Below are 24,050 nucleotides of genomic sequence, written 5' to 3' on the forward strand. Positions count from 1 at the left end.
ATTTACGGACTTTTATTTTGAAGCTCAGCAACCAATCTGCACCGGAAGCTGTGGTCTTCACTGCGGCTAACTTCCCCCTTTGAGCTAAACAGCGGCTATCCGAAACGTGTGTTAGCAGAGCGTCTTAGTTGTGTTGAGAAAGAGGTAAAATGTGTAAAGTCCAGATGCTGAGAGCGTTGGTGGAGCAGCGACTAACTGCGGCTGCTGAAGAGATATTTGGGCTGTTTGAAAGAACGATAGCAGAGTACGAGGAGGAACTTTGTCGTTCAAAAGAAGAGAACGTGCGCCAACGGGAACTACTGGACGTTGTTTTCAAGCCTCAGCTTCGGTTACACAGAGCAGGTTAGTTCATTAAACCTTCAGTTGATCTTTCTCTCCTTCCTGTGATGTTTTCTCGCAGCAACGATACGACAGGAAGTATTTCAATAAACATTTGTTCATAAGATCTATTGTAATCTTCGCTCTTTAACAGGCCTCCGCCAAACCCACCAGGCTCCATGTAAATAATCACTACTTTTATCATCGTCAAACACATTGCATTCAAAGTGGACATAAAAACAATAAAAACTTCCAAAAGCCGTTTTGGTTTGTCTTTCCACTGTTCTAACAATCAGGACTCTGGTTCGGGTGAAATTAACCCTTAATTCACCGATTTACATGTGGAAATACGCTGGTTCTGTACTCGCTAAAAGTACAGATTATTTACATGGAGTCTGGTGGGTTTGGTGATGGGGATTTCGGGGCTGTTTTCTAGATAATCAAAGGTTCTTATTTAATAGGTAAGGACTAGGACTGTATAGGTGATTTAAAAAATGCTGATGGTGTTGGTTCACTGAACATCTGATGTGGTGTGCACATTTTAACACGGGATCCAGTACAATTTTAATGTTGTCAAGGCAGGGACAAGTTTTGAACTGGTTAGAGGTGAATAATGGATGATTCTGATTCAGTAATGCATCCACAGTCTGCACTGCATCCACGATCTGTACTTGCGCTTTTCCTCTTAAATTCAAATAGAATTTCACCCTGCAATATCACTCCTTAATTGTTCTGCCTGGTTTGTTTGGAGGGAAAAAAAGTGTCACATGCCTGAAGGGCGGAGTTATATAAGCTTGGAAAATCGTGTGGTTTTAGTGGTGATTGCAGTCCACAATTTAGGCAGGTCAAGGGGAAACTTAATATTGGACAGCCGCCTTTTCAAATGGTACATTTGAAATTGCAAAACAAATAATAAGTTGGTCTTTATCATCCTGTTTAACTGGTGAAAGTATGACCAGTCGGGCCACAAGTCTTGTTAACCTCCTCATCTTCAGATGTGACCTCCACCGTTCGGATCCTTCCATCCTGACTGGGTATGAGGCGGGACACTTTACCTACCGTCCATAGTCCTCTAGGTAGTTTGGGGTCCATTATCAGTGGAACAGTTCCTTCCTTAAGATTTTGAGCGTCCTTATGCCATTCATTCAGACGGTAGTTTTTGATGAATCAGGACCAAAAGCAATCGGCATAGTATTTGAGCAAGTTGGTATTTGCATAAACAGCCTGTGGAAGAGAAGCATCTTGCCGCCCCATGAGAAGGAGGTCTGGAGTTATGGGGTCAGGATGTGCTATGTCAGAAGATGCAGATCCAAGTGGTTCGTAATTTAGGATTCCCTTTATCTCCACTAGCACGGTGTGTAAAACTTCCTCAAAACCAGTCTGACTTCCCACTGTCACCCTTAGAGCAGCCTTAAAGGACCTGATTTCTCCCCCCCCCCCCACCCCCCCGCCAGTGAGGGGCATTTGGAGGATTAAAATGGAACGTTATTTGGGATTTAATTAGCTGTTCTCTTAGGTACGGATTCATGGTTTCAAATGCAGCTCTCGGTCTCCTCCTTTTGAAGTTAGTGCCACCGTCAGAAATTAAAGTTTTTATTGCAAAATAAAAGCTTGCATCTGGAATATTTAAGCTTGTGTCAACTATCATGTTATGAATAAAACACTTTAAAAATATGTCTACAAGATAAATGCCATACTGATGAATAAAAACACTTAAAATATGTCTGTCTATAAAATAATGGCATATTATAGGAAAACTAATGCCATCCCGCCAAGTGAATCCCAGAGCTTCTACTTTTCACAATAAAAGCTTGTATCTGGAATAAAATACTTTAAACAATATGCTCTCTCTTGCTCTTACTTACTTACTTTCAAAGTAAAAGCTTGCATCAACTGTTATGCTAATGAATAAAACACTTGAAACATTTGGTGTTTTTTTCAAATATTTAAAAATATACAGTATGTCCGTCTCTAAATAAATGCAGATTATAGGCAAACTAAAAGATTCCTTCTATGGCTGCAACTTGGAGCCTCTCCCGTCTCATGCCCTCTCGCCATGTCGATAGGTATATTGTATATAAGTACATTGTATTTGCAGCAATGTCCCAGTGAAGTGTGAAAACAATATAGAATATAAAATTAAAAAGGAGTCTTGGGAAGGGTGTAACATGTTTATTTTTGTATTCTTGTTCATGTGTGTGCAGATCATTGTTATCCCTCCTCAGGAAATCCTGCCGTTAGTTGGCAGAAATGGCTGCGTCGTTGAAGCAGGTTTCATCAGATGTAGGCTACGTTAATATCAGGGCACAACACAACATTAACATTCAGAAATGAGAAAACTATATGGATGGCAAAATTGCTACTTTAACAGTTTTTAACGTTTTTCAGTTGATTGCAACAAATGTGGTCACAAATTTACCCGTGACTCTATCTGGAAATTTTTTTGATTTCGTACTTTTGACCCTCTGAATGTACAGTTGGACACACCTCGGCATGAGATGGGACGGCATGACATGGGATGCTCCAGGCTGCAGCCATACCCGTCTCGTTTTTTTTTTGCGCCACTTTGTGCTCAACAGCGCAATTGCATTATTTCACCACGAGTGCACTAACATGTCAGACAACATCCTTTCCAACAGTTTTCCAAGTCTGAAAAGGAAGACTAGTAGTATAGATTTAACCTAAATAACTGACTGAACAAACAGTATTTCTTTTTAACAATCACAATCCAAGCAAAAAGATACAACTCCACAACATTTCTCTGTATGTGTATCCTGCAGATGTTAAGCAGCTGTTGGTGGTAAAAAAAGAGGTTCCCCCTGAGCAGCAGGAGTGTAGGTCCAGTGTGGACCAGCGGGAGCCAGAGCCCCCCCTACACATTAAAGAGGAACAGGAGGAACTGTGGAGCAGTCAGGAGGGAGAGCAGCTTCAAGGGCTGGAGGAGGCTGATATCACCAAGTTCCCATTCACTCCTGTCCCTGTGAAGAGTGAAGATGATGAAGAGGAAGCTCAGACCTCACAGCTTCATCAAAGACAAACTCATTCACAACACATGGAAACAGAAGCTGATGGAGAGGGCTATGGAGGACCAGAACCAGCCAGCAACACACATCCACTTTTACAACCAGAGACTGAAGACCAGACTGGAGACTCTTCTGATCCTGAGACTGATGACAGTGCTGATTGGAAGGAGACCAGAGAACCTCAGTCAGCTTTAAACTCTCTGAAACATGATTCAAGATGTAACAAAACAATCAGCTGCTCGGAATGTGGGAAAAGATTTGGCTTCGAGTCACATCTGAAGAGACACATGATAATCCACACAGGAGAAAAACCTTTTAGTTGCTCTGAGTGTGGTAAAGCTTTCACTGAACGTGGACACATAAAGAAACACGTGATGACTCATTCTGTAGAAAAAACTTTCAGCTGCTCAGTCTGTATGAAATATTTTGAACAAAGTGGACATTTACAACAACACATGAGAATCCACACAGGAGAGAAGCCTTTTACCTGCTCTGAATGTGGTAGCGCTTTCATTGAACGTGGAAACCTGAACGACCACATGATGACTCATTCTGGAGAAAAACCTTTCAGCTGCTTTGTTTGTAAGAAAACTTTTGCAAAGAATGGAAGTTTACGGAAACACATGGCCATAGTCCACAGAGGAGAGAAAAGATTCAGCTGCAGTGTTTGTAACAAAAGATTTGCACGGTATTCTCATGTCAAAACACATAAATGTGTTGGTCCGATTGAGGCAGAAGCTGATGGAGAGGACTGTGGAGGACCAGAACCAGCCAGGAACTAACATCCACTTTTACAACCAGAGACTGAAGACCAGACTGGAGACTCTTCTGAACCTGAGACTGATGACATGGTTTAATGTTTATGCCTTTCGAGTCCAAGCAAGACTTATTAAGTATCAAACCAAAAATCTTTTTGTATCAACATCTAGATAGAAGACAGTATATTGGGTGGTAGGAAAAAGTACATTCTTATTTTAAATATTTTATTAGATATTGTTTTGTGTTATGTTTGTGATATAATCAAGAAATCAGACAAATGTAACCACCCCCTAGTTTATAGGCCTACGCATATTTTCACTTCTTTCTAAGTAACATGTTTAGCAAAATTCATTATAAATAATTTATCAATATGATTAATGTATAAATGTGGGAAACCTGTGTGAGCAGAACACAAGCAAAGGTGTGCCTGCCGCACTTAATAGCAAGAATACTGTCTTATCTTTTGTGGGTGAAGATACTGCTACTTAAATTTTTGTTTAATTATTCTATGTAATTTGCACTTTCATGAATAAGAGAGGCTGTATTTTCCGTTTTATAGTGGATTGTCTTATCTTGTTTACAAGTTCCAGATTGATCTGGAGGTGATGTGGGGTACTTATTGTTTACTGTTCACATCTTACTTTACACACTTCAGGCTATTCCAGCTAGCTCAGGGGAGAGACTGTATGACACTAGGTGGTACAGCCTGAGACATGCGCAGTAAAAAAATAAAAAAATTGACTTCTGCATTTTTGTTTCGCTTTTTCCTCCATTGCTTTTCCCTTTACCAGCCATGACTTCTGTGTACCGTTCCACCCTTGATATATTTAGAATTATAATTGTTAGTCTTGTTTGCTGTTAAAGCTAATTTATTATCATAATATGAAAAATGACACTTACTGAAACACTAAAAAGTTACATACAGTCACTTTAATCATCGACTGCGCCACTTTGTGCTCAACAGCGTAGTTGCATTATTTCACCAGAAGAGGGCCCTAATAACAGGCTGAAAAAGGAAGACTAGTAGTAAAGATATAACCTAAGTAACTGACTGAACAAACCGTATTTCTTTACAACAATCACGCTCCAGGTGATAAAATACAGCTCCACAACATTTCTCTGTATGTGTATCCTGCAGATGTTGAGCAGTTGTTGGTGGTAAAAGAAGAGGTCCCCCCTGAGCAGCAGGAGTGTAGCTCCAGTGTGGACCAGCAGGAGCCAGAGCCCCCCCCACACATTAAAGAGGATCAGGAGGAACTGTGTAGCAGTCAGGAGGGAGGGCAGCTTCAAGGGCTGGAGGAGGCTGATATCACCAAGTTCACTCCTGTTCCTGTGAAGAGTGAAGATGATGTAGAGGAAGCTCAGACCTCACAGCTTCATCAAAGACAAACTCAACACATGGAAACAGAAGCTGAGGGAGAGGACTGTGGAGGACCAGAACCAGGCAGCAACGCACATCCACTTTTACAACCAGAGACTAAAAACCAGACTGGAGACTCTTCTGATCCTGAGACTGATGACCATGCTGTTTGGAAGGAGACCAGAGAACCCCAGTCAGTTGTAAACTCTCTGCAACAGGATTCAAGATTTAACAAAACATTCTGCTGCTCAGAATGTGGGAAAAGATGTGTCTTCAAGTCAGATCTGAAGAAACACATGAGAATCCACACAGGAGAAAAACCTTTTAGCTGCTCTGAGTGTGGTAGAGCTTTCTCTGATAGTGGAAACCTGAAGAAACACATAAGAATTCACACAGATGAAAAACCTTTCAGTTGTTTAGTTTGTAAGAAAACGTTTTTAATGTCTAGAAATTTACGGTTTCACACGATGATCCACTCAGGGGAAAAGCCTTTCAACTGCAGTGTTTGTGATAAATCTTTTATACAGAGAGGAAGTTTAAAGAAACACATGAGAATCCACACAGGAGAGAAGCCTTTTAGCTGCTCTGAGTGTGGTAGAGCTTTCATTGAAAGTGGACACCTGAAGAACCACATGATGACTCATTCTGGAGAAAAACCTTTTGGCTGCTCAGTCTGTAAGAAATCTTTTACAAAGAATGGAAGTTTAAAAAAACACATTGCCATAGTCCACAAAGGAGAGAAAAGATTCAGTTGCAGTGTTTGTAACAAAAGATTTGCTCGGCGTGATGATATCAAAAGACATAAATGTGTTGGTCCGATGGAAACAAGTTAATGGAGAGGACTGTGGAGGACCAGAACCAGCCAGGAACTCACATCCACTTTAACAACCAGAGACTGAAGACCAGACTGGAGACTCTTCTGAACCTGAGACCGGTGACATGGTTTAAAGTTTGTGCCTTTCAAGTCCAAGCAAGACTTATTAAGTATCAAACTAAAATCTAGATAGAAGACATTATATTTTGAGGTAGGAAAAAGTACAGTCTTGTTTTAAATATATTATTAAATATTTTTTTGTCTAGTAATGTCTGTCATTTAATCAAATATAATCAAGAAATCAGACAAATGTAACCACCCAATAGCTCATAGGGCCAGCACATATTCACTTCTTTACATGTTTAGCAAAATTCATTATAAATCATTTATCAATATGAATAATATATATTCAATATTCTATATATATGTATATATACTGTAAGGCAAGGCAGCTTTATTTGTGTAGCACATTTCAGCAACAGGGCAATTCAAAGTGCTTTACATAAAATCAGTTAAACAGATAAAACACAAGTATAAACAGGTAAAAGTAAAAACATTAAGACAGATAAAACCCTAACCCTATTCCTTTTTGTCATAACAAATTCATAAAACAGATGAAACACAAGTACATAAAGTTGTGTTCAGAATAATAGCATTGTGTTTAAAAAAGTGAATAATTCTTAAAATTCTTAGAATAGCTTTAAATTCCATAATATCAATGCATTGGGGACACTGCACATTCAATTCCACATCAAAACACGACCAAAATTGATGAAGTTTGTGTTATACCTTTACACAAAGTGAAGAAAAAGTAATATTAGGCTGTTCAAAAAAATAGTGTTTTTTCTTTACAAACTCAAACATTTACTGTAAAAACTAAAAAATGTCTCAAGGGTCTGCTTTACTTTGAATCACTGCACTAATATTTAGTTGCATAACCATTATTTCTGAGACCTGCTTCACATCTGTGTTGCATGGAGTCAACCAACTTCTAGCACCTGTGAACAGGTATTCCAGCCCAGGACCGTTGAACTACAATCCACAGTTCCTCTGCATTACTGGGTTTGGCCTCGGAAACAGCATTTATGATGTCACCCCGTAAGTGTTCTATGGGACTGAGGTCCAGGGATTGGGCTGGCCACTCAATCACATCAATCTGGTTCATCTGGAATCAAGACTTTGTTTGCTCACTGGTGTTTTGGGTCATGGTCTTGTTGAAAGACCCATTTCAAAGGCATTTCCTCTTCAGCATAAGGCAACATGACCTCTTCAAGTGTTTTGACTTATTGAAACTGATCCATGATCCTTGGTATGTGATAAATAGGCCCAACACCACAGTATGAGAAACATCCCACTCTTTACTGTCTTAACAGTGGGTTTAATTCAGTGCATGGGGGGTCGTCGGTCAAACTGTCTGCGGCCCCTGGACCCAAAAAGAACAATTTTGTCCACAGAATGTTGCGCCATTTCTCAATCATTTTGGCTGAGCAACATTTCACTGGGGGATCCTGAGGCCTCCCCAGGCTTCTCACCCTATCTCTAAGGGAGACGCCAGGCACCCTCCTGAGGAAACCCATTTCGGCCGCTTCTACCCTTTATGTCGTACTTTTGGTCATGACCCAGCCTTCATGACCATAGGTGAGGGTAGGAACAAAAAATGGCCGGTAGATTGAGAGCTCTGCCTCTGGCTCAGCTCTCTTTTTGTCTATGGTGTGGTAAATTGAATGTAATACTGCACCCGTTGCGCCGATTCTCCGACCAATCTCCTGCTCCATTGTCCCTTCACTTGTGAACAAGACCCCAAGGTATTTAAACTCCTGCACTTTGGGTAAGGACTCATTCCTTACCTGAAGAAGGCTCTCGATCGGTGTCCTGCTGAGAACCATGGCCTCAGATTTAGAGGTCCTGATCGTCATCCCAGCCGCTTCACAGTCCGCTGCGAACTGATTCAGTGAGTGCTGAAGGTCACAGACTGATGATGCCATCAGGACCACATCATCTGCAAAAAGCAACGATGACATCCCCAGCCCACCGAACTGCAACCCCTCCCCACCGTGACTATGCCTCAATATTCTGTCCATAAATATTAACATAAATATAAAACAGGATTGGTGACAAAGCGCAGCCCTGGCGGAGGCCAGCGCTCACCTAAAACAAGTCCGACTTACTGCCAAAAACCCGGACACTGTTCTTAGATTGGATTGGATGGCCCTGAGAAGGGACCCCCTCACCCCATACTCGTGTAGTATCTCCCACAGTATCTCCTGGGGGACCTGGTCTTATGCCTTCTTCCGATCCCAGATCCACAAAACACATGTAGACCGGTTGGCCACACTCCCAGGCTCCCTCCAGGATCATGGCGAGAGTGAAGATCTAATCTGTTGTTCTGCTGTAATTGTTCCTTTTCAACCCAAGGTTTGACTATCTGCCGAACCCTCCTTTCCAGCACCTTGAAGTAGACTTTACCAGGGAGGCTGAGAAGTGTGATTCCCCTGTAATTGGCACACACCCTCTGGTCCCCCTTTTTGAACAGGGAAACCACCACCCCAGTCTGCCACTCCTTAAGCACGGTCCCAGACTTCTAGACAATGTTGAAGAGGCGTGTCAACCAAGACAGCCCCTCCACACCCAGAGCTTTCAGCATTTCTGGACGGATCTCATCAATCCCTGGGGCTTTGCCACTTTGGAGTTGTTTAACTACCTCAGCAACTTCCACCAGGGAAATTGACAACAATCCCCCATCATCCTCCAGCTCTGTCTCTACCATAGAGGGCGTATTAGCTGGATTTAGCAGTTCCTCAAAGTGCTCCTTCCACTGCCCTATTACCTCCTTAGTTGAAGTCAACAGCGCCCCATCCTTACTATACACAGCTTGGATGGTTCCCCGCTTCCCCCTCCTGAGACGGTTTTCCAGAAGCACCTTGGTGCCGACTGAAAGTCCTTCTCCATGTCTTCTCCAAACTTCTCCCACACCCGCTGCTTTGCTTCTTTCACGGCAGAGGCCGCAGCCTTTCAGGCCCTTTGGTACCTTGCAACTCCCTCTGGATCCCTCCGGGAAAGACTCCTTTATCAGTCGGACGGCTTCTCTGACCACCGATGTCCAGCAGGGAGTTTGTGGGTTACCGCCTTTTGTGGCACCTAAGACCCTAAGACCACAGCTCTCCATCGCAGCTTTAGCAATTGAAACTTTGACCATTGTCCCCTCAGGTTCAATGGCGCCAGCCTCCACAGGGATACACAAAAAGCTCAGCCGGAGGTGTGAGTTGAAAGTCTGTCAGACAGGGGCCTCCTTCAAACGTTTCCAATTTACCCGCTCTACCGTTTGGACTTACCAGGTCTGTCCAGAGTCTTCCCCCTGACCCAAGTGACCACCAGATGGGGATCAGTTGACTGCCCCACTCTTCACCCGAGTGTTCAAAACATACAACCACAGATGAGATTAAACAATTATAAAATTGATCATTGACCTTTGGCCTAGGGTGCTCTGGTACTACGTACACTTATGAGCATCCCTGTGAGCATGAGCATATGCATGTCCATGTTTGTTGAATTCCAGCAGAACTATGGAGTCCCCCACTGGAGTACGAGACAGGACTCCATTCAAGGTCTCCAAGAAGGCAGAGTACTCCAAACTCTTGTTTGGTGCATATGTTCAAACAACAGTCAAAGTTCCCCCCCACCACCCACAGGCGTAGGGAGGCGACCCTCTCCTCTACCGGGGTAAACTCCAATGTAGCGGCGCTCAGTCGAGGGCTTGTGAGTATCCCCACACAAGCACTCAGCTAGCTGAGAAGCTACAGGAGGTTGTAGCCAGTTGGCAAAGGTATGCCTTTTGCACATAATAGCAATAATACAGTCTTTTATCTCCTGTGGGGGAAGGTCCTGCTAAGTAGAATTTTTGTTTTTTTATAATTCTATGTAATTTGCACTTTCATAAATCTTTCAGTTTTATAGGTGATTGTCTTATGTTGTTTACAAGTTCCAGATGGAGTCTGGAGATGATGTGGGGTACTTATTGTTGTTCACATCTGACTTTACACACTTCAGGCTGTTATAGCTAGCTCAGGGCAGAGACTTTATGACACTAGGTGGTACAGCTTGAGACAGTCACAATTAAAAAATTGCTTTCTGCATTTTTGATTTGCTTTTCCCTCTATTGTGCTTAACGTGATGTCTGAACTGAACCGTGACATCTGTGTACTGTTTCACCCCTGACATAAATATTTTGTTAGTTTTCTTTGCTGTCACAGCTCATTTATCATAAAATGACAGTTACAGAAACACTAAAAAGTTACATAAAGTCGCTATAATTACCGACTGCGCCACTTTGTCTTTCACCAAAAGAAGGCCCAAATCTGTTGATCAACAACTTTTCAGACAGTTTACCAAGGCTGAATAGGAAGACTAGTAGTAGCGATGTAAACTAAGTAACTAACTGAACAAACAGTATTTCTTTATAACAATCACAATCCAAGTGATAAGATACAGCTCCACAACATTTCTCTGTATGTGTATCCTGCAGATGTTGAGCAGCTGTCGGTGGTTAAAGTAGAGGGCCCCCCTGAGCAGCAGGAGTGTAGCACCAGTGTGGACCAGCAGAAGCCAGAGCCCCCCCCACACATTAAAGAGGAACAGGAGGAACTGTGGAGCAGTCAGAAAGGAGAGCAGCTTCAAGGGCTGGAGGAGGCTGATATCACCAAGTTCCCATTCACTCCTGTCCCTGTGAAGAGTGAAGATGATGAAGAGAAAGCTCAGACCTCACAGCTTCATCAAAGACAAACTCAACACATGGAAACAGAAGCTGATGGAGAGGACTGTGGCGGACCAGAACCAGCCAGGAACTCACATCCACTTTTAAACTCTCTGAAACATGATTTAACATGTAAGAAACCATTCAGCTGCTCTGAGTGTTGGAAAAGATTTGGCCTCAAGTCAAATCTGAAGAGACACATGAGAACTCACACAGGAGAAAAACCTTTCAACTGCTCAGTCTGTAAGAAATATGTTACACGGAGAGGAGATTTACAGAAACACATGAGAATCCACACAGGAGAAAAACCTTTCAGCTGCTCTGAGTGTGGTAAAACTTTCAACGACAATGGAAACCTGAAGAAACACATGAGAACTCACACTGGAGAAAAACCTTTCAGCTGCTCAGTCTGTAAGAAATCCTTTACACGGAGAGGAAATGTACGGTCACACATGAGAATCCACACAGGAGAGAAAAGACTAGAGGGCATTAGGGATGGTCTTCTCAAAGCCCAGGTACATTAAATGTCCAAAATCAGGTGCAAATTTTGTCAAAAGGGAGGTTACCAAATAATATATCTTAATTTATTGTTCCTGGGGGTCTTGTAAAGTCTAATATCCAATGTCTTAAATGTCATTTTTTTATGTCTTAAAAAGGTTTACCCTCGTTCATTTGCAGAAACGCTAGCCCCAGAAAACAAAAGTATCAAGTCATAGCCTTCAAAGTGGAGCTCAAGAGCAGAATGCTTCCTTCAGAATGTAAGTTGTGGTGAGTTGCTGGGCTATATTGGTGTTGGTACACAGTGATACAACTTCTAATTCTGTGATAAATGCAATACCTGTCGGCATAATACGTCTGCATCTCCTCAGAGTTTAAGGTTTGGCTAGGGCCAGGCCTGCGTGAGGAGAAAATGTACTGTTAATAATGTGGGCTAATTAAAAACTGTCGTTGGACGCACTGGAGGACAGAGGGACAAAGTAAGCACGCCTCTCTGACCGGTACCGGGAGGTTAGCGGTAAAACTGAGCGGAGGATGTGGGAATGTGTCGCTGTGTTTAGGAGCCTGGCTAGCCGCTCTGTGCCTTCAGACAAAGCTCAAGCTAACAGACTAACAACTTATTAGCTAGCCAAGCACCAAGCGGTAACATCTGCAAAGATTGGATCTGTGAACTCATTAATCTGCTGCGGTGTGCTTCTTAAAACAAACAGAGCGAGCAGCCACACATGTTAACACATGTTGATCTGTGCAGGAATAGAATTCCTTATCTATCTATCTATCTATCTATCTATCTATCTATCTATCTATCTATCTATCTATCTATCTATCTATCTATGTATATATCTATCTATCTATCTAAATAGCCTACTTGTAGATAATTATTTTCAAGGATTTAAAAGTTATACAGATTTGGCCTTTTTTCCCTCATACTTCTGTCGGAATGGGTACAAAGTTGGCATTGACTTAAAGTAGAAATGGTATTAAAAAGGTCTTAAAAAGCCTTGAATTTAAGTATCCAGCTCCAGGTACAAGGCTTGCTGCAAAATGCGTTGTGAAGGTCTTACTTTTTAATCTTTATGGTCTTAAAAGGTAACTTCAGTCAGTGAGCTGGATTACCTTTTCTCTTTTGCCCAAGTAAAGTATATTTGTAATTTATTTTCACCATATGACCTGTCAGGTATCATCCAGGAGAAAGTATTTTAATTCAATAGCTGTTAATTTATTTGATCTGCTGCAGTTTGAAACAATAGACCGAGATTTAAAATCATGTGTAATGGATGTTTGTTAGGTTTAAGTGATGCTTTTGACTTGAGCTGCAGATCATCTTGCCATTGCTGTCTCACTGTACGGCCTAATAACGTGAGAATGAAATGCTCGTTATCGTTCAGAATGAGATATTCATCTTTCTTCAATTTATTTTATCTGCTTCACTTATATATTTGTACGTGGTATACCACGTATATATTGTTTGTCTTTTGTTGTCTGTTCATTTTGTGTTTTGTTTGTGGAAGTAAAAGCAACAACTTCTGGTTTGTTTTTTGCTTATTATTATGACTGTTGTGAGTTACAGATGGTCGAAAAAAACAAAACAATAAATAAATAAAAAATAACAATAAAAGGATCACCTCAGACATATAACAAAATCAGATGAAAATACACTGCAAGAGCAAAACTTGTATCTTCTCTTTGACACATTCAAAAAAATAACAAACTACCATCATATTTGGTTCATTTTTTTCTCGAAGCTATGACAATTTAATAAAGTATTTGTCTTTCTTCAAACATGTGCTGTAATCATTTATATTCCTGCGTGTTTTTCAGAGGAAATCTGTAACATTTACGGACTTTTATTTTGAAGCTAAGCAACCAATCTGCACCGGAAGCTGTAGTCTTCACTGCGGCTAACTTCCCCCTTTGACCAAAACAGCGGAGAAGCCCCTGACTGCAGACCCGCAGACACGTTGAGGGGCGGGGTTAAACGTTTAACCCCGCCCCTCAACGTTTAACCCCTTTAAACTCTCCAGCATTTGACCCTGTCATTTCATCGCAATATCAGAGTGAATTTAGCAGTATGCACCCACGCTTCGGACAGCCCTTTTTAGTCAATAAATAATGGAAGTAAGTGTGACTTTTATAGTTGTTTAGTTTTCAAAAACAATTAAAAAAAGCTTGTTATGTCTATTTTAATGTTTCTGCACAAGTTGAGCAGGCTGAGGTTCGGATTGGAAGGCTAACTCCCTTCTTTAACTGCTAGCCTCAAGTAATCTGAAAGTGTGGAAATTATTTCCATTGAAGGACAATGTTCCAGTCGTTATGTGCATGGACGGTCTCTGAATCGTCTGCAACCAGGAGATGAAGGAGAGCTCAGATCCACAACACCCAGCACATCTTGTCTCTGCCCCCCCAGGCATAGCGCGGTTAGCGCGACCAGTGCAGGGGCTAGCGCCCATGACTCGCGTGTGGATGATAGCCTGTAGATCTGTCTTTAGTGTAGATCTGTCTTTAGTGTAGATCTGTCTTCAGTGTAGATCTGTCTTCAGTGTAGATATGTCTTTAGTGTAGATCTGTCTTTAGTGTAGATCTGTCTTCAGTGTAGATCTGTCTTCAGTGTAGATATGTCTTCAGTGTAGATCTGTCTTTAGTGTAGATCTGTCTTTAGTGTAGATCTGTCTTCAGTGTAGATCTGTCTTTAGTGTAGATATGTCTTTAGTGTAGATATGTCTTTAGTGTAGATCTGTCTTTAGTGTAGATATGTCTTCAGTGTAGATATGTCTTCAGTGTAGATATGTCTTCAGTGTAGATATGTCTTCAGTGTAGATATGTCTTTAGTGTAGATATGTCTTCAGTGTAGATATGTCTTCAGTGTAGATCTGTCTTTAGTGTAGATATGTCTTTAGTGTAGATCTGTCTTCAGTGTAGATCTGTCTTTAGTGTGGATATGTCTTCAGTGTAGATATGTCTTCAGTGTAGATCTGTCTTTAGTGTAGATATGTCTTCAGTGTAGATTTGTCTTTAGTGTAGATCTGTCTTTAGTGTAGATATGTCTTCAGTGTAGATATGTCTTCAGTGTATATATCTTTAGTGTAGATATGTCTTCAGTGTAGATATGTCTTCAGTGTAGATCTGTCTTTAGTGTAGATATGTCTTTAGTGTAGATCTGTCTTCAGTGTAGATCTGTCTTTAGTGTAGATATGTCTTCAGTGTAGATATGTCTTCAGTGTAGATCTGTCTTTAGTGTAGATATGTCTTCAGTGTAGATATGTCTTTAGTGTAGATCTGTCTTTAGTGTAGATCTGTCTTTAGTGTAGATCTGTCTTTAGTGTAGATATGTCTTCAGTGTAGATCTGTCTTTAGTGTAGATCTGTCTTTAGTGTAGATATGTCTTCAGTGTAGATATGTCTTCAGTGTAGATCTGTCTTCAGTGTAGATATGTCTTCAGTGTAGATATGTCTTCAGTGTAGATATGTCTTCAGTGTAGATCTGTCTTCAGTGTAGATCTGTCTTTAGTGTAGATATGTCTTCAGTGTAGATATGTCTTTAGTGTAGATATGTCTTCAGTGTAGATCTGTCTTTAGTGTAGATCTGTCTTTAGTGTAGATATGTCTTTAGTGTAGATCTGTCTTTAGTGTAGATATGTCTTCAGTGTAGATCTGTCTTTAGTGTAGATCTGTCTTTAGTGTAGATATGTCTTCAGTGTAGATATGTCTTCAGTGTAGATATGTCTTCAGTGTAGATATGTCTTCAGTGAATGAGCCCACAACTCAACCAGTGGTCTCCTTCTTAAGCGAGTTTTATTGTGTAAGACCGCCAGAGGATAACAGGTGTGTGAAGGCGATCTGCCGTTATATGAGATATATGGATTAAAATAATTTTCTTTTGTGTTACTCATCTGTTTGTTTTGCTTTTTTGCTGCTGTAACAAGGAAATTCCCCCGCTGTGGGATGAATAAAGTATCTAATCTAATTATTGTTGTTGTTATTATGGTTGTATATATGTTATTAAACTTATTTTCATAATTATTGGTGTTATATTATATATATATAATATATATATATATATATATATTTATAGTGTATATATATAAATATACACATACTATATACATTATATAATATCTGATATATATTATAGTGTCACGATCGTTTGATTTTGATAACATTAAGAAAGTATTAGGTTGCAATTGATTATGATAAATATACATTCAAATATTCTACTTTTTTATCATTTAATTTATTATTGAAGTATTTAATGTTTTGTGAAATGTGTCAATATTGTATTTCATAATTAGTAAAACCAAAGATTAAGTTCATTATGTTTAAATCGTTGCATTTCGCCACATCCAGTAAGGTTTCTAGTCCCACATGTATTAAATGAGTTGGGTAGTGGACGGTTGGAGACTGGGCGGAGTTAAACGTTTGACCCCGCCCCTCAACGTGTCTGCGGGTCTGCAGTCAGGGGTACATGAAACAGCGGCTAGCAGAAACGTGTGTTAGCAGACCGTCTTAGTTGTGTTGAGAAAGAGGTAAAATGTGTAAAGTCCAGATGCTGAGAGCGTTGGTGGAGCAGCGACTAACTGCGGCTGCTGAAGAGATATTTGGGCTGTTTGAAAGAACGATAGCAGAGTACGAGGAGGAACTTTGTCGTTCAAAAGAAGAGAACGAGCGCCAACGGGAACTACTGGATGTTGTTTTCAAGCCTCAGCTTCGGTTACATAGAGCAGGTTAGTTCATTAAACCTTCAGTTGATCTTTCTCACCTTCCTGTGATCTTTTCTCGCTGAAACGATACGACAGGAAGTATATTAATACACATTTGTTCGTAAGATCTATTGCAATCTTCGCTCTTTAACAGGCCTCCGCCAAACCCACCAGACTCCATGTAAATAATCACTACTTTTATCATGGTAAAACACATTGCATTCAAAGTGGACATAAAAACAATAAAACTTTCAAAAGACGTCTTGGTTTGTCTTTCCACTGTTCTAACAATCAGGACTCTGTTTCGGGTGAAATTAACTCTTAATTCACTGATTTACATGTGGAAATACGCTGGTTCTATACTCGCTAAAAGTACAGATTATTTACATGGAGTCTGGTGGGTTTGGTGACCGGGATTTCGGGGCTGTTTTCTAGATAATCAAAGGTTCTTATTAAATAGGTAAGGACTAGGACTGTATAGGTGATTAAAAAAATGCTGATGGTGTTGGTTCACTGAACATCCGATGTGGTGTGCACATTTAAACACGGGATCCAGTACCGTTCCAAGGTTTTAATGTTGTCAAGGCAGTGAAAAGGTTTACACTGGTTGCAGGTGAATAATGGATGATTCTGATTCAGTAATGCATCCACAGTCTGCTCTGCATCCACAATCTGTACTTGGGCTTTTCCTCTTAAATTCAAATAGAATTTCACCCTGCAATATCACTCCTTAATTGTTCTGCCTGGTTTGTTTGGAGGGAAAAAGAGTGTCACATGCCTGAAGGGCGGAGTTATATAAGCTTGGAAAATGGTATGGTTAAGGGGAAACTTGATATTCAACAGCCGTCCCTTCAAATGGTACATTTGAAATTGCAAAACACAGGGTGTCCGCAGGGTTTTAAAAAGTATTAAAACGTGATAAATCAAAATTGTCAAATTTAAGGCCATTAAAAGTGTTAAATTTAGTCTCAGAGGTATTATTTTTTTTAAATTAGGTATTATTTTTTTCAGACTATCAGGTGTCCTATTCTGATTGAAATTCTATCCTGCGTTTGCGTTAGTCCGTTTAAATATATGGGCTTTGGCGTGTCTGGGCACATAATCGATCTTTCGTCTCCGTCTATGTTTGATGCTGACGTCATATTCAGTGGTCGTTCGACATCATCTCAGAACACTGCGCGCTCAGCAGAAGTGGCTGGCTTACGTTTTATTTTAGACTTGCTTCAAGCCATATCTTACACGACTGGACAACCATCGTCGTCTTTTAATGGGCAAATGCAAGTTTTCTGATAGCTGGGTGAACAACCCAGAGTTTAGGACTGGCTCAGGCCTGTAGTAGGGGGGCCATGGGCGCCACACCAACACTGCGCGCGGAGGCTCTGTGGTGTCTGAACACTGCAGTTAAACACCACTCATTTAACTCAAATAAAGGAATTTCAGAGCTGTTTAAAGAAATACTTCCCGACTCCAGGGCTACCAACTCTCACGCATTGGCCGCATTTGACTGGTTTCACACGCTCACACGCCACACCCCCGATTTCTCACGCTGTCGGTCAAATTTCTTAAAGATGAGTTTATCTATAGATCTACTTGTTGAGCCACTTATGATCGACTAGATGTGCTTTCAGAGACTGTGGGGGGGGGTCAAGAGCGCTCCCTGTCTGCGGAATTTTCAAATTGTCACAAACTGATAATTTTTTTTTACCTGAAGCCGGGCATTTCCCCGGCTTCAGGTATGAGCTCTGAGTATCACAGACCCGTCCGTCGCTTCGTGTCCACTCTCTCTGTAAAAATAGAGGTGAGCAGCGCGGCTGGTGGACCCGCTCGGCTGTGGGCAGTTCCGCGTCGCATCCGCGCGTAGACCTCCGATAATGAGCAGCGTACAGCCTCCTCGTAACTTGTTTGTCAAATGGGCCTCTGTGTCTGTCAAACGGTCTGAGTGAGATCCACCATATGAACGGAGCAATGACATGCACAGCAGACTATATTACAACTCTCCAAATCTCGGACAACAGAGATGGGAGGAGTTATATTTTGAATGTGCACAAAGTTGTAAACATGAGCAAAAATCTGATGATCTCTAAATATCTAAATGTAACTGTAAATAATTCATTCAATGTTTCATAAAATGAACAAAAAGTATTTATTTTCCCAAAAACGTAAATACAGTAAGTGCTGCAGAGAGGATGAGGGCCAAACATTACTGAGCCTTGGCACAAAGGCTAAAGGATTAGAAATTATGTAAATCAGTGGTTCTCATTCTTTAGAATTTCAGTGGTCTTAGTTGATCCCTCAACATTAATTTAACTTTGGTTCCCTGGTCCCTACACCAGGGACCCCTGGACCTGTTCACCACAGACCCAAATCTTCTCAGCTGTTGCTGACATATAAACTGTCTCTTCATGTGGTTCATTATGTTTGGCACATTGTCTGGGTCAGTTCTTATATCATGAAAAGTTAATAATGTAAATGCTGAATGCCCTAATACCTGTTGATACTACAACAACACAAAGGCTCTTAACCCTACAGTTTTGCACATATTATGCAAGACTTAATTTCTCAATTTCTTTAAACAAAACTCTCCAGAAAGTGCCATTTAATGGTTCATTTAAAAAAAAAAACTGGGGGGCATACCCCCAGACCCTCCCTACTTTGGATCTCAGTTCTCAACTATCCATTCTCTTCATTGCACATTTATGTAGTTTGTTTTACTTTTATTTACTAAGTGAAATAAATATGTGCAAGATGTTGTTAATGTTATGTTGTCTCTAAATCCATTCATTTCTGTATGTTATAAATGTCAAAATCTGTGTAAATAATAGAAAGGTTGATGATTAACACTTGCAATTCATTGTCGTGATGGTTTTAAAAAAAATTCTGAAGGTATTAAAAAGTAGTAAATTTAACAAAAGGATTGCTGTACATACCCTGAAAACAAATAATAAGTGTGTCTTTATCATCCAGTTAAACTGGTGAAATAATGACCAGTCGGGCCACAGAAATTTTAAATTAGTAAATATTTCTCATGGTTAAGGTTTGTTAGGAAACAGGTCTATATCTAGAGTCCAAAGTATCAGAGACACAACGCCATCTTAGCCCTAATGCACCCTCCACAGGATCTGTATGGGTTTGATTCAGCCAGAGTTCAGCGCTATGTGATCTGGCGGCTGATAGTAGGAGGTCAACCTCCTACTATCAGAAAGTTACTTGCCCATTGCCTAATGTCAAATCCGCCGGTGGACAACAGAGCCCTTATCTTGAGAGGGAGTTCCTTTGCGTTGTCGGGGCAATTATCCACATAAAATGACTCAAGAACAGTTCAAACCACATCCTTATTGTCTTTACTATGATCCTGCACATGTTTTTGGACAGCATTTGTTGCGCAACAGGGGCTACATGTGGTACCAAATGGGAGCACTGGCCATTCATAGACAGTTGGTGTCTCATGTCAAGCCCAAGAACCTGAGAAGCGGTTTGTCCTTATGGTACGAGCCTCACTTGATGGAACATTCCTTTTATATCTCCACTCATAGCAACTGTGTGTTGGCGGAAGCAGAGCAGAACACCAAGCAGTGATGGAAAGGAAGGAGCTGGTCGTTGAGTGATTGGTCTTGATAGGTGAAGGAGCAGTTGAATACAACTCGATGTTTGCCATTATGCTCGACTAGGTGATGGGAAAGATAATTCTTGGGACTCAGCAATTTGTCCTGCATTCATTTCCCCGACATAACCAGCATGCTGTAGTTTCTTTATGTCATTTGTGTATATGTCAGCCAATCTAGGGGTTTTCTCCAGTTTACGTTCAGATCTACGGAGAAGGGGCATTACAGATTCAAGTGATGCATTTAGTTCAGGTGCAGCTTTCTTTCTTAACACATAACGTTCAGTTCTATCTGTGTTTACTCGTACAGTCTTTGCCTTCAAAAGGTCCATTCCCACCTTATCTTGCTTTGATCTAATGCTGAATTTCTCATTTCTCAAGAGCACAAAGCCACAATTTCTTGGTGTTTCAGCTCAGTGTAGCAGTGAGCTTGTGATGTGAAGAGGCAGTGAGCAGAATCACATAACTCGCCAAGGGAAGAAGGTCCTTGTAGAGCCCATCCGAGCCTTGTCCTCACTGCAGCTGGTGATCCCTTTGGACCCTTTTGGACTCTCTCTATAGGTGTGATGATGAATGGACTGTCTGATCCGATCAGGATGTGTGGCTGAACTTTAGAGCCACTTAGAGCTCAATGGGAGACCATGTAGGTGTAGATAGCGTTTTTTTGAGTTTATCAATAGGATAACTCTGCTCAACAGACATGATCTTGTCAGAAGTGAAAGCACTGTCAATTGCAAATTTTCTCTCTGGAAGTGAGGCAACAGATACTTTGAGGTTTACAGTTCTTCCTTCTAATGTTTCTGTATGCTGTCTCACTGTGCGCAGCTCAAGGTTTTGTGTCTCTCCCTCCAAGCCAAGGTACTTAGCAGCACCTGGTAGCAGCATTGTACGTTCTGAACCATCATCTAAAATGGCACGCGTATCAAATGTCTCATTTTTGTTGCAAAGTCTAACTTTAACTACTTTAAGTAGTCATTTGGGTGACATACTCTGTGGGTTCATGTACAACACTAGATGCGCTTTTGTCTCTATACATATGTGTATATATATATATGTCATACGTCGGTCACAAGGTTTACCAGTTTACTAGTTAACGCAACATATTGTCCCGTCTGTGTTGTTTTTCAGACAGCAGTGACCAGTGCTAGTTAGTGTCTGTTAGCTCACAGGGCTGTAGGGCGCGAGTAATATTTTTCCTCTAGGTCGCACCGGTGCACCTAATGTCCCCGCAGCCGCTGTAGTGTTGTTTATATATCAATATGGTTTAATTTTGCGTCAAGTGACTCATTTCTTCTGTAAAGCCGGTCTACACTTTTAATTATTAACACAGCTGTATATTGTTAAGCACGAGAGGCAAACCTGTATTTGTACCTGTGTTTCTGCAGGTAACTCTGCTATCGCGGCCGCCACAGCAAAAAACACAGAGGAAGTTATCGAATGTAACTACTTCAGTTCGTAGAGTAATAGCGTGTGAGACGGAGCTGCTGGACCTGGGCCAGAGATGTGACCCATGGCCAGAATATCATAGTTCCTAAAAATGCAGCGCAGTGAGGATACAGACATTTCATATGCACGACATGTGTAACTCCGCTGACCCGCCATTCATAATGAGTCAGCCGTCTCTCTGTGAGACAGTCCATCGCACCCCCTCTCTCTCTCCCTAGCTCTTTTAATCAGTTATTGTTGAAAACAAGTGAAGGAGCTTTCTCAGAGATATAAAAAAAAAAAAAAATCCTACGCCATTTATTTCAGATGACTAATTTAATTTAAATGCGTTGCAGCTGTATGTCTATACAACATACAACTTCAACATAAGAAGAATGTAGCATATATATATATATATAAATAAATAAATAAATAAATAAATAGCCTATGTGACAATAAAATATGTTTGGTTAAAATCAACAAATCTTGATCATTAATCGTGATCACAATATTGATCAAAAATAATCGTGATTATCATTTTGGCCATAATCGTGCAGCCCTACTACATACTATGCATATACATGGTTTTTTAACATTAACATGAGTTCCCCTAGCCTGCCTATGGTCCCCCAGTAACTAGAACTGGCGAGAGGTGTAAACTGAGCCCTGGGTATGACCTCATAAGAGGCAAGATTTCCTCCACTTTCTCTGCTTTGCCTGCCCAGAGAATTTGGGCCACCCATGAGAGAGAGACATCATGGCTTTCAAACAAGCAAAGTGGCAGTTGGTCATGGGCACACCCCCAGCCTCCACCTTGCCCCCCCTCTCTCCTCCTCAAAAGCTACAGTCTCAGAAATGGCACATACTAAGGAAAGCTCATTGTGGGACTGGCTCTAGTGGCTGGAATTCTGCACCAAGGCTGAATTTTGGAAAAGAGACTTAAAATCCAGTATTAGGGGACCACTAAGGTCTATATGTAAAAGAGACTTCAGATACAGTATTAGGGACCACTAAGGTCTATATAAAAGAGACTTTAGATACATTATTAGGAGACCACTAAGGTCTATACAAAAGAGATTTCAGATACAGTATTAGGGACCACTAAGGTCTATATAAAAGAGACTTCAGATACAGTATTAGGGACCACTAAGGTCTATACAAAAGAGATTTCAGAGACAGTATTAGTGGACCACTAAGGCCTACAGTATAGAAAAGACTTCAGATATAGGATTAGGGACCACTATGGTCTATATAAAAGAGACTTCAGATACAGTTTTAGGGACCACTATGGTCTATATAAAAGAGACTTTAGATACAGTATTAGGGGACCACTAATGTCTGTATAAAAGAGATTTTAGATACGTTATTAGGAGACCACTAATATATATACGCCACTTTGTGCTCAACAGCGCAATTGCATTATTTCACCACAAGTGCACTAACATGTCAGACAGCAGCCTTTCCAACAGTTTTCCAAGTCTGAAAAGGAAGACTAGTAGTATAGATGTAACCTAACTGACTGAACAAACAGTATTTCTTTTTAACAATCACGCTCCAAGTAATAAGATACAACTCCACAACATTTCTCTGTATGTGTATCCTGCAGATGTTAAGCAGCTGTTGGTGGTAAAAGGAGAGGTCCCCCTTGAGCAGCAGAAGTGTAGGTCCAGTGTGGACCAGCGGGAGCCAGAGCCCCCCCTACACATTAAAGAGGAACAGGAGGAACTGTGTAGCAGCCAGGAGGGAGAGCAGCTTCAAGGGCTGGAGGAGGCTGATATCACCAAGTTCCCATTCACTCCTGTCCCTGTGAAGAGTGAAGATGATGTAGAGGAAGCAAAGACCTCACAGCTTCATCAAAGACAAACTCATTCACAACACATGGAAACAGAAGCTGATGGAGAGGACTGTGGAGGACCAGAACCAGCCAGCAACACACATCCACGTTTACAACCAGAGACTGTAGACCAGACTGGAGACTCGTCTGATCCTGAGACTGATGACAGTGCTGATTGGAAGGAGACCAGAGAACCCCAGTCAGCTTTAAACTCTCTGAAACATGATTCAAGATGTAACAAAACATACAGCTGCTCGGAATGTGGGAAAAGATTGGGCTTTAAGTCACATCTGAAGACACACATGATAATCCACACAGGACAAAAACCGTTCAGCTGCAGTGTTTGTAATAACTCTTTTACACAGAGTGGAAGTTTACAAAGACACATGAGAATCCACACAGGAGAAAAACCTTTTAGCTGCTCTGAGTGTGATAGAGCTTTCACTGAACGTGGACACATAAAGAAACACATGATGGCTCATTCTGTAGAAAAAACTTTCAGCTGCTCAGTCTGTATGAAATATTTTGAACAAAGGGGACATTTACAACAACACATGAGAATCCACACAGGAGAGAAGCCTTTTACCTGCTCTGAGTGTGGTAGAGCTTTCATTGAACGTGGAAACCTGAACGAACACATGATGACTCATTCTGAAGAAAAACCTTTCAGCTGCTTTGTTTGTAAGAAAACTTTTGCAAAGAATGGAAGTTTACGAAAACACATGGCCATAGTCCACAGAGGAGAGAAAAGATTCAGCTGCAGTGTTTGTAACAAAAGATTTGCTCGGTATTCTCATGTCAAAACACATAAATGTGTTGGTCCAATGGAGGCAGAAGCTGATGGAGAGGACTGTGGAGGACCAGAACCAGCCAGGAACTAACATCCACTTTTACAACCAGAGACTGAAGACCAGACTGGAGACTCTTCTTAACCTGAGACTGGTGACATGGTTTAATGTTTGTGCCTTGTAA

At 41.1% G+C, this 24,050-nt stretch overlaps 1 protein-coding gene, 1 long non-coding RNA gene and 1 pseudogene across 3 annotated transcripts in view; 2 read left to right on the plus strand and 1 right to left on the minus strand.

Moving 5' to 3' along the window:
* Nucleotides 1–4,820, plus strand: LOC116693113 (zinc finger protein 135-like; annotated as a pseudogene).
* LOC116693117 (uncharacterized) lies at nt 342–18,738 on the minus strand. Its single transcript, XR_004332850.1, has 3 exons — nt 18,728–18,738; nt 17,809–17,819; nt 342–750 (listed from the first exon to the last, which is right to left on the minus strand). It is a non-coding gene; the product is annotated as an uncharacterized LOC116693117 (long non-coding RNA).
* LOC116693112 (zinc finger protein 599) overlaps nt 15,993–24,050 on the plus strand; it is a 16,969-nt gene continuing 8,911 nt past the window's right edge. Inside the window, exons 1-2 of one of the 2 annotated variants that reach the window (XM_032521829.1) lie at nt 15,993–16,242; nt 22,851–23,396. In XM_032521829.1, coding sequence (XP_032377720.1) covers nt 16,050–16,242; nt 22,851–23,396 — 739 coding nt within the window. In that variant the 5' untranslated portion in view covers nt 15,993–16,049. Of the gene's footprint in view, nt 16,243–22,850; nt 24,030–24,050 lie in introns of those variants that run through there. The other variant, XM_032521828.1, reaches the window with a different exon arrangement.

This window comes from Etheostoma spectabile, chromosome 7 (assembly GCF_008692095.1).
Source record: "Etheostoma spectabile isolate EspeVRDwgs_2016 chromosome 7, UIUC_Espe_1.0, whole genome shotgun sequence".
Classification (NCBI taxonomy): Eukaryota; Metazoa; Chordata; class Actinopteri; order Perciformes; family Percidae; genus Etheostoma; species Etheostoma spectabile.